General features: G+C 39.4%; 1 protein-coding gene across 1 annotated transcript in view; it reads left to right on the top strand.

The window, feature by feature from the left end:
• ASTN1 (astrotactin 1) overlaps positions 1-7,780 on the top strand; it is a 472,084-nt gene extending 464,304 nt beyond the window's left edge. The window contains exon 23 of the mRNA XM_069065504.1: positions 3,958-7,780. Within this exon, the coding sequence (XP_068921605.1) occupies positions 3,958-4,195 (238 nt within the window). The 3' untranslated portion in view covers positions 4,196-7,780. The remainder of the gene's footprint in view (positions 1-3,957) is intronic.
• Positions 7,781-10,378: the final 2,598 nt, after the last annotated feature.

Raw genomic sequence — 10,378 nt, forward strand, 5'->3', positions numbered from 1 at the left:
GCCTACCAAGGAGATACTAGTTGCCAAATATAGGAAGCTTGGGGGCAAATTAAATGTTCTGGGTTAGAATATGTGATAAATTCTAACATAATCCAATAGACACATTAGATTTGGAGAGAGCAGATTTAAATGAGTTTAGAGAGAATCAGTAGGATAATGTGGGTTAAAATTCTACATGGAAAGTTGTCTCCAAAGAGGTAAGAAGCCGTCAACACTTAAAACACTTAAATTCATCAGGTGCAATCCAAAACAATTCTAATAATTAAAGGGGGAGGAGATCTGTCTAAAAAGACTGATGTGGCTGTGCAGAGAATTCATAAACTAATTTAGTTTGAGAAAAGGACTAAAGGAATTGGAAATAAGGTTAGATAGCATAGCTTGAATACAAAAGTGTGATGCAGCTTTGCAAAAATAGCATCCAGAGAGTTAAAACTTAAAGCTAGTTAAAACTGAGGAAGGAGGCTAAGAATAACAAATAATTTTGTTGAGCTATATTGAAAAAAGTAAAGGTTCAAAGAAGGGATAAAATTGCTACTTAGGGGAGATGGAACGATATTAACAGGTGATGGAAGGAAACGCAAAAGGATGAAAACCTTTTTTCTGTTGTTTTTTTGTTTCCCTCCAAAGAAGAATGATTTGGGGACTTGAAAAGATGGAGCAGAAATGGGTTATGGGTAATTGAAATCTGATATAATTAAGCAAATAGCATACCTTTTGCTGCCAATAATAATATATCATTATTAATAAAGTTTATTAATAATAACTGATTGTACTAAATGTAATAAGGTTTATGAAGTGCTTTCCATGTGCTATTTCATTTGATCCTTACATCAGTCCTGTGAGGTAGATGTTATTTACTTCATCATCTTACTTATCCTCCAATTAGGAACTCAAGGCTCAGATGAAAATCATCAGGCCCAGATAAATTCTATCCTGGGCTACTGGGAAGAATGGGAATATGTGATTGCTAAGCCACTATCATTCCTTGTCTGAAATCTTCATAAGTACTAAGCATTTATTAAATGCCTGCTGCATGCCAGGCACTGTGTTAAGCACTGGGAATCCAAATACAAAAAAAGAAAGTCCCTGCCCTCAAGGAGCTTCTCGTCTAGTAAGAGATCATGAAGAACAAGAGTGGTGTTGTAGGACTAGTGAAGGTTAAAGGAATTTATTTTAGAAAAAAAGAAGAGAATCCAGTGTGGAAATTACAGGCTAGTGAGCTTCACTTCAGTTCCTGGAAAAGTTAAAAAGAAAAAAAGGGATGGTTTGTGATTATCTTAAGCAAAGAAGCAATGATCACTGAGAGTCAGGATGACTTTATTAAGAAGAAATCATGACACACTAACCTCATTTCCTATTTTTCTGGGTTACTTGACTGGTAAACCAGGAGGATGGAACAGACAACATTTCTCTTTACATCTGTAAATAATTTGGCAAAGTCTTTTAAAATTCCCTTATGGAGAAAATTGAAATATAACATTAGAAAATAGCATCTTCAGGTGGAGTGGACATAGTTAAATAACTAAACCTAAAGAGTAATTATTAAAGCCTTGATATCAACTTGGAGGGTGTTTTCTTGTGGAGTATATCAGGAATATGTCCATAGGCTTGGTCTTTTCAGCATTTTAATCAATCACTCATATAAATGAATAGGTGGTAGGCTTGTCAAATTAGAGATAACTGGGAGGGATAGGTAGCACTTTGACAGAATAAAAAAATCTATATTCTAGAATGATGGGCAAAATCAAATAAGATAAAATTTGATGGAGACAAATGTAAAGACATGTACTTGGTTAAAAATTCAATTTCACAAGTATGAGATGGCAAGAGATGGTTATAGAGCAGTGTCAACTCAAAATCTGGGATTGCAAACTGGTGTAAGTCAGCAGAGTGCCATAAACCCACCTCCACACTCTATTCCTTAAAGAGGAAAAAGAAAGAAAAATAAATAAAAAGGAAAAAAGTTAAAGAAGGGAGGAAGGAGAGAAGCAAGGAAGGAGGAAAGAAAAGGATATGATTTTAGATTACACTTGAAGGACATAGTTTGCAGAGCAAGAAATGTAGTAAGCCCATTGTATTCTGCCATAGTTACATCATAGAAGAATTATTATCAGTCCTGGGTGCCATATTAAAAAAAAGAAGAAGAACATTGTTATTCCAAAGAAGGAAACCAGGAAGTTAAGAAGCCTTGGTATTGCACATGTAATGTTGATAGAAGGAACCGGAGACATCTAGTGAAGAAAAGGGAAGAAAGCTGGAGTATAAAGGGTTATAATGTAGTAGAATAATTTAATTTGATCTGACTTGGACCAGAGGAAATAACTAGGGATAATTTTGTTTCAATGTAAGTAAGAACAAGAAAAACCTTGCTAAATATTGGTTATCCAAAAATTGACTGGGTGACTTCAGGTGATTCCCACTTAATAAAGGTTGGTTCAATAAAAGGCTGAATGGCCAATTATTGACTAAATTCTAGAGGGTGGTCAGATATGATTACACTAAATGACCCCAGAGGTTCCTTCCAGGTTTCACCTTCTATAATCCTGATTAGTTTTACCTTCTCTCTGTCACCTCCCTATCTATACCTATCCTTCCCTGAACCTTCCTTTTACTGTCAACTTAACTTTAAAAGATGCTAACCATTGAATAAGGTGATCCTCTTCCTTTCTTATGTTTCTGATCCTGACTCAATGAATTGGAGGTCCTGAGATCTAAGGACTTATTATATTAAGTATATCCCATGAGGACTTAATGGAAAAAAAGGTTGCTTTGGAGAAAGATAAATGTATTCACAAAGACTGTTGGAGCTTTAGTCTAGTTTCCCTTATGGTCATCTCTCCTCAAGGAAGTTTCAGTGATCTAATAATGTTCCCTTACTTTTGAGGAAGGCTATGAGCATACTGCATTGAGGTATATGGGGCTATGATCCCCATCTTTGCTCTTCTCTCATAGGGGTGACATCCCACCCCTAGTATTCATTCTCTTTGACTCCAGAAACATAGAATCTTAGTACGAGAAGGCAGAGCAAATTTCTAGTTATTTAAATCAGGTTAATGTAGCCTTCTAACTAGCCCTCAGGGGTCTGTAGAGGTAAGAAGCATGACCCCACCTGGAAAGGTTAATGAGGTGATAGGTACAAGAAAGACTGTATTATCAGCGTGAGCCAGTCATAATATTGTACTTACAGTTATCGTCCTTACATTACAATTGATTGTTCCAGCATCTGCATCACTGAATCCATGGCAGCTTTGTATACAGTTTAATGTCTTTATCCAAAGTTTAAAACTACTGAAATGGGGCAGCTAGGTGGCACAGTAAATAGAGCACTGGCCCTGGAGTCAAGAGGACCTGAGTTCAAATGTGGCCTCAGACATTAACAATTACTAACCATGTGACCTTGGGCAAGTCATTTAACTCCAATTGCTCTGCCTTCCCCCCTCCAAAAAGCAAATTAAAACAAAAACAAACAAAATAACCCCTACTGAAACATGACAACTTTTATTACTCCAGATGTTTTGTTTGTTTTATTTTTTTTTTCCTTGTGGAAGGAGAGAGAATCATGGCATAAAAAAAATATCTTGGTTATTTGAATTTTTTTAATGTCTTTCTGAATTGATTGATCCTTCAACACAAACCAGTTTTCATGCATGGACACAAGTAGTCTGTTCTTTTACAGATTAAGGGATTCATTTATCTTTGCCACTGAAAACCAGCTACTCATTGTTTCTTGTGTGTGTATGTGTCTTCATTCATATTACTTCTCTTTCATTATTTAATTTTTTCTCTACCTCCTTTTTCCATTACAACATATGGCCAACCTCTGTTCCTACATCTCCACTCTCTTCGCTCTCTTTTATTCATTTCCTCCACTTCTCCTTCTGTCCCTTTGCTCTTTCCCTTGCCTGTCTTCTTAACGGACTCACTCACTAATCGACTGTCTTCATATCTGACCCACAGGAAAGCTGGACTCATCCTCTCCCAACTTGGAGACCTCAGTAACTGGTGCAATGGCCTCCTCCAGGAACCCAAGATAAGCCTGCAGCGCACCTCACTCAAGTACTTGGCCTGCCGCTATCGGGAGATCAAGCCCTACGGACTGGAGTGGTCGGAACTTAGCCGAGACCTCAAGAAAACCTGTGAGGAGCAGATGCTCAGTGTCCTGTACAATGATTATGGAGATAACAGAGACAACTAGGATTCAGGATGGCTTCAGGGAGCCACCAAGACTGAGCAGGAGGGAGGAAGGCTTTGGGGTCGGTTGTTGATTAAACTTTTTTTTTTTTTAATGGACTCCTGAAACCTCCAAAGGCAGAATAACATAAACCAGGGAGACTTGTTCACTGCTCTCTGCAGGACTTCTTTGGTATGAAATTCTTCTTCAGCATGACCTTGCCAGCCTGAGGTTTCCTATGACGCCCTTTTCCTTTGAGGGATTTCTTTAGGATTTTTATTGTTGTTGTCGATTTGTTTCACTCACTTTTCTAAGAATTTCATCAAACTGCTCCATGCTCCAGATGAAAAATCTTTCATGCAGAGGCTTTCCTTTCTCCCTCTGTCTGAACCCTATGCTCCTGACTGTGTCTCTCTCCTGTCCCGCATTGAGAGGGATATACTCAGAGGAAGGGCTGAGAGTTCAGTCCATTAGACTTACCAAGCATCTATAGTCTGTAGTGTGGCGTAAACGTGACAATTATGACAAAAGATGGTTTTGAATTCACCCACCACAGAACCCCTGATTTTCACAAAGGTGCCAATGGGATGAGACTGAAGCAAATAATGACCACCTCCTCTATTCCCCATTCATTCCTTACTAAACAGATTGTAAGTGAGCTATAGAATTTGGGCGAGGGGAGAACCAAAACAAAACAAAACTCATCTTGAGAAAGGCTTCTGTCCATCTCTCTCATTTCTCTTTATTTCCTCTGCCTCATTAGGACCGTTAGGGTATTTCTCTTTCAAGGTGAGATCTGCCATATTTTCATGCATCATAGTATAGGAGTGGACCTTCAGAACTTTCCTGAACTTCTGGCCATTTTTTTTTTCATCCAGGAAGAACTAAATGTAAACACCCCTGGGCAAGTGGATCTTTTTCTAATTCCCTGGTAAGGAGGAAGTGAATTCCCTACTTCCTCCCCTTCAGAAGGATGGATGTTCTGCTTTGTGGAATTATGCCTTTTCCATTGGAGAAGAAAAGTTGGGGCACAAAATTGTCCCCCTCTTGATTATCTCCTGCAACACTGGTTCTAGCATGAACATTTTCCGGCCAGAGAGAAATCTATTTTGTTTGAACATTTTGTCCACAGAAGGACAAACTACCAGGTTCTTCTTAGTCTTCTTACCATACCTACTCCCACCTATAGACATTGTGTTCACCTGATAATCATCATAGGAGGGGTTAATTTCCTTCATGACAGTGTTGCAGCTTGCAAAGTGCTCATTAAAAAAAAAAAGAAAACACTCCTAGCTACTTTTTCCCTATTGATCTTGCTAAATTATTCAGCTAATGTTGCAGATCTTTTCTCTTGATGACCTTTCCGGGGGTAAGGACTTCAGTGAAGGTGTCCCCCCACTACAAATTGAGGCCAGGCAGCACAAAGATTTCATCTAGGGAAACCTGGTGGAAGTCCAAGGGCTGTCATAATCGACACCCGGCTCTCTATGAGAATAGATTTTATTTTCAACTTTCGCCACTGGCCTCTTAAGATGATATTCAGACTATGCTATCTCCCTCAGATGCTACCCCAAATGTTCAAGCCTACCCCAAGCTTCACTGCCTTTGACCTTGCATTCCTTACTTGAAAAGACATGGGGAAGGTGAGGGAAAGGAGTAGATGTTTGGTGAGGCCAGGGACTGAATTAAGCTAGACCTTGATTTTTGTGAGAACAGTTGAGATGTGTTCATTCACCCTCCAAACGTGTAATTAAGGTGAATATAGAAACCTGTTCCCCACAGGATGACTCTAAGGGGACTGCCACAGTCAGTCTCTAGGTACTGTTCTCCTGAGAGACCTTTGGAGGTGGCTGAAAAGCAAGAGTGAATGAGCCCTCCTCATATGCCTTACGAATATCTCTCAGTTTTCGGGGGGTACCAGCTCTATAGATGGTCTACAGTTCCACTTATATGTCTATAAACTTGGCCTTGCCCCTTCTTCTTGAGAGTGAAGTCTGTCATAAGTAAGGAGGAGTTTGAAGCCTGGGTTCAAAGAAATTAATGATGTCACTATGTCTGCTTTCTGAAGGCCAGCCTTCCAGCTCTGTAGGATGAGCAGAGCTGGTTCTTGCTTTTCACCTTTCGGTAGACCTACTTGAGGGATCTCCAGGGATCTATTATCAGGGCCAATAGAGGACTCTGTTCACTAGCACTTCCCTGATGTCAGTACACAACCTAAGGTGAAATGCTGAGACTTTGGCAAGATCTTTCTATTTCCCTGCTCTCTCATCAGAGATTTCTCTTTGATGAGAGTGGTTTAGTATTAATTAATAATAATAGCAATTTTTAAAAAGTAAGCATGAGACAGGAGTTGGGGTAAGGTAAAGGAGCTACCATTGGTACTGACTTTGCCTCCTTTTTCTCTAGAAAAGTGATGGAATGGCAACACCAGTGTCTTCCCACCCTTGCAATGAGTATGCTGATGGGCCTTGAAGATCTTGGGATCATGCCCCTTCTCTGCTTTTGCCTTTCATGTGTTGCCTCCCTCGCTCTTTCTTCCTTTCTTCTTTCCCTTTTGTTCATATTCCTTATCACTTTCACTATCTTCCTTCTCTTCCATCTTCTTCTCTTATCATCTTTTATTCCCTTTTTACTGACTAGTCCATTCTCCCCTGAACACCCTTCTCCATTTTATTCTCACAATCCCCTCCCCTGAGTTTCTATAGGATCCCCTTCCTCTATTTTCCTCTATTCCATCTCTCTACTTTTCTCTTTCTCTTGGTCTTGGTCCCATGCTACCACCATTGACCCTCAGGTTATAAAAGAGGGCCCTATAAGAACAGGGGCATCCTTAGGACAGATGAGCTATGTTGTAGAAATTATAGCCCTATCATCACTAGCTGGCATGCAATGAAGTTGCCCCAAGGATTCCCTATAGTTAGAAGTTGATTGTGGTACCTTTTTAGTGTTAAGCCTCCCATTTTCCAGACTGCCAAACTAATCAGTCCTTAGGTAGTTTCTTTCCTCTCCCATCCCTCTCCTCCCCTCCCCTCCCCTCCTCTTCCCTCTTCTCTCTTTTCCTCTCCCCTCCTCTCTTTTCCTCTTCTCTTCTTTTCTCTCCTCTCCTCTCTTTCATCTGCTTTCTTCTCCTCTCCTTTCCTCTGCTCTCCTTTCCTCCTTCTTCATCTTCTTCTCCCTCTCCCTCTTCCCCCCTTCCCACTTCCCTTAAACTAGGGGGCATGTTCTCATGAAGCCAAACCTCTTCCCTTGAACATACATGTGTCACTTTCTAATAGCATCATGGCTTTTAACTCACCATTCAGTTATTTTCTTTGGAGATTGGTCCATTCATTATTTTTGGTTAATGATTGAAGACAACCACCACACTTCTCGCTATTCAGATGACCTATTAAGAAACCTAGTGTGAGAAATATCCTTACTGCTGTAGATGGGATGAAAGAACACCATATGACCAACTTCAGGTATTACAGTATTATTTAAAAATATTGTACAATTGTTTTAAAAAATATGAAAAAGTTAACTAAATATTAAACAAAGCTGTTAGTATTCGTTGGTTGTGTGAGTTTGTATGTCTACTCTAGATGATCTAAAACATGATAACTCTTTGGATTTTGAGTCTTACTTTTTATTTTTGTCAGGAGAGTTGAGTGGATGGGTGGGTGGATGGGACCAGTTCTGTGATTTTATCTGTTCAGGAAACTGCCAGTGAGGAACCTTCTTCCATGAATCCCAATTAGTACCTGCTCTGCAATTTATAATTTCAGGGAACTGCCTTGAGGCAGTGAGAATTAAAATGACTTTCCCCAGATCTCAGAGCCAATATGTTTAAGAGATGGGTCTTGAACTCAAGTCTTCCTGATTCTGATTCAATCTATAATCCCCAGACACCACAACTTCCTCTCTCCTCGTGCCTTACATTCCTAATATTTGCCAAGTAGCTCATTCTTCATTTTGAAATAATCACCAAGTTGTTTACGGCTAGGACATTGGAAAGAAGTCAGGTGATGATTGTATTATAGACCCAAATAGTGGCAGAAGTTTAAATTTCTTGACCCCCAAGCCAAAGTTGACAGAGGGACTTCCTGTAGACCTTCATTCCAGAAGTACCCAACCATGGCTAAAGAAGAGAAGGCAAAGTTCTGTTAACAGATCCATTACAGGCCATTCTTCATCCAAAAACTTTTTGGAGGGATGCCCATTGAAAGTTTCTGCTTTATGCTCTCTATGATGGAGTACAGTTAAAAAAAAAAGGTGTCAGTCTTCATAAAATCAGGTTAGGTAAACTCAGTTAAGTCACTTATAATTTTTTAAATGAGCATTTTTACTAAATACTTACTTGGATGCTACTGTTTAATGCAACGATCTTTTATAATCATTGTGCTATATAAAGGTGAATAAAAAAGGTAAGTATCTTCTGCCTTCTAGGAGCTTACATTCTAAAAATCCTTGTGTGAAGGAAGTGACCTTGGCTTTACAAAGGATTTGTCTGGGAAAAAAAAAAAGCTCTGGAAGCTTTTCATCATGAGCTATAGGCATTTATTAAATACCTACTATGTGCCAGGTATTGTTCTATTGTTCTACAAATTATCTCATTTGATTTGATCCTCACAACAACCCTGTGAGGTAGTTTTGAGGAAAGTGAGGCAGACAGAAGGTAAGTGACTATCCTAGCCTAGTGTATGAAGTTGAATTTGAACTCAGGACTTCAGATTCAGCATTCTATCTACTGTGCCACCCAGCTGTTAGGCATAATGCTAAACCCTGAGAATACAAAACAAAGTAAAAAACACAAAACCAGAAAGAATCCAGGCTCTCAAGGAGCTCACAGTGTAATGGGGAAGAGATAATGCAGACAGACATGTACAAACAAGATAATTACAAGATACACTGAAAGTAATCTCAGAGGGAAGGTGCTGTGGTGGAAGAAGGGGGCTTTTTGCAAAAGGGGGCTTTTAAATTGAATCTTGAAGGGAACCAGGAAATTCAGGAGGAAGAAATTAAGATAACGAGCATTCCAGGAATGGGGAACAGTCAGTGAAAAGGCACAAATGGAGAGAGATGGGGTGTCTCATACGAAGACACTAAGGAGGCAGTAATAATGTAGAGGGAAAAAAAAAGTATGTGAAGATTGGAAAGATAGGAAGGACAGAGGTACTTGGGTTGTTAAAGGCTTTGAAAGGTAAACAGAAGATCTCATATTTGAATCTTAAGGTAATAGGGAGTCAGTAGAGTTGATTGAATGGGTGGGGTTCAAGGGATAGTATGGTTAGACCTGAAGTTTAAGAAGATCGCTCTGCTTAAGAGGAGGGAGGACTGGAATGGGGGAAGACTTGAAGTAGGAAGACCACCTAAAAGCCTATTGCCATAGTTAAAGAGTGAGATATTGAGGGCCTGAATTAGTGGCAGCTGTATGAGAAGGGAGGCTATATGAAACATGACGTAAATATAGAAGAAATAAGACAACAACAGATCATACATTTGAGTTAGGGCAAGTGAGATGTTGAGCATTTTCTCTCTCTACCTCTTAGTTTCCCTAGTTTCTTCCAAATATTCAAATAAAATCCCACCTCCTGTAGACCTTTCTCAGGAAACCAAAATTAGAAATAGTTTACCCCCCTTAGATTCCCTTCCATTTATTCTCTATGTGGTATGTATTTTATGCTCATGGAATATGGTATGGTATTATGTATATGGTACATGATATGTTAATCATACACATGCTACCTCTTTCATTAGAATGGAAACTCCTTAAGAACAAGGATGATTTGGGTCTTTGCATCTCTCGTGCTTAGCTCAAGTATGACACATAGTAAGTCCTTAATAAATGTTTGTTGATTGACTAACCAATGATGAGGTGGCCCTTCTTCCCAAGAACAACACCTCTACATGATCCTTGATACATCCCATCCATTCCTGTGTTTTCCAACAAATTGCCCTTACCATCATCTTCTCTCCCTTTCTCTCGCAGTCTCTGTTTCTGTCTTTCTCTGTCTCTCTGTGTCTGTCTGTTTCTCTGTGTATCTGTCTCTCTCTCTTTATTTCTCTGTTGCTGTCTCTCTTTGTGTTTCTCTGTATCTCTGCCTGTCTTTGTCTTTCTGTCTGTGTGTCTGTCTCTCTGTCTGTCTCACCCTCTGTCTTTCTGTCTGTATCCATCTCTGTCTCTATCTATCTATCTATCTATCTATCTATCTATCTATCTATCTATCT

Source organism: Petaurus breviceps, unplaced genomic scaffold, assembly GCF_028583685.1.
Source record: "Petaurus breviceps papuanus isolate PSGF00001 unplaced genomic scaffold, PetGlider_PUasm1.0 90692, whole genome shotgun sequence".
NCBI lineage: Eukaryota > Metazoa > Chordata > Mammalia > Diprotodontia > Petauridae > Petaurus > Petaurus breviceps.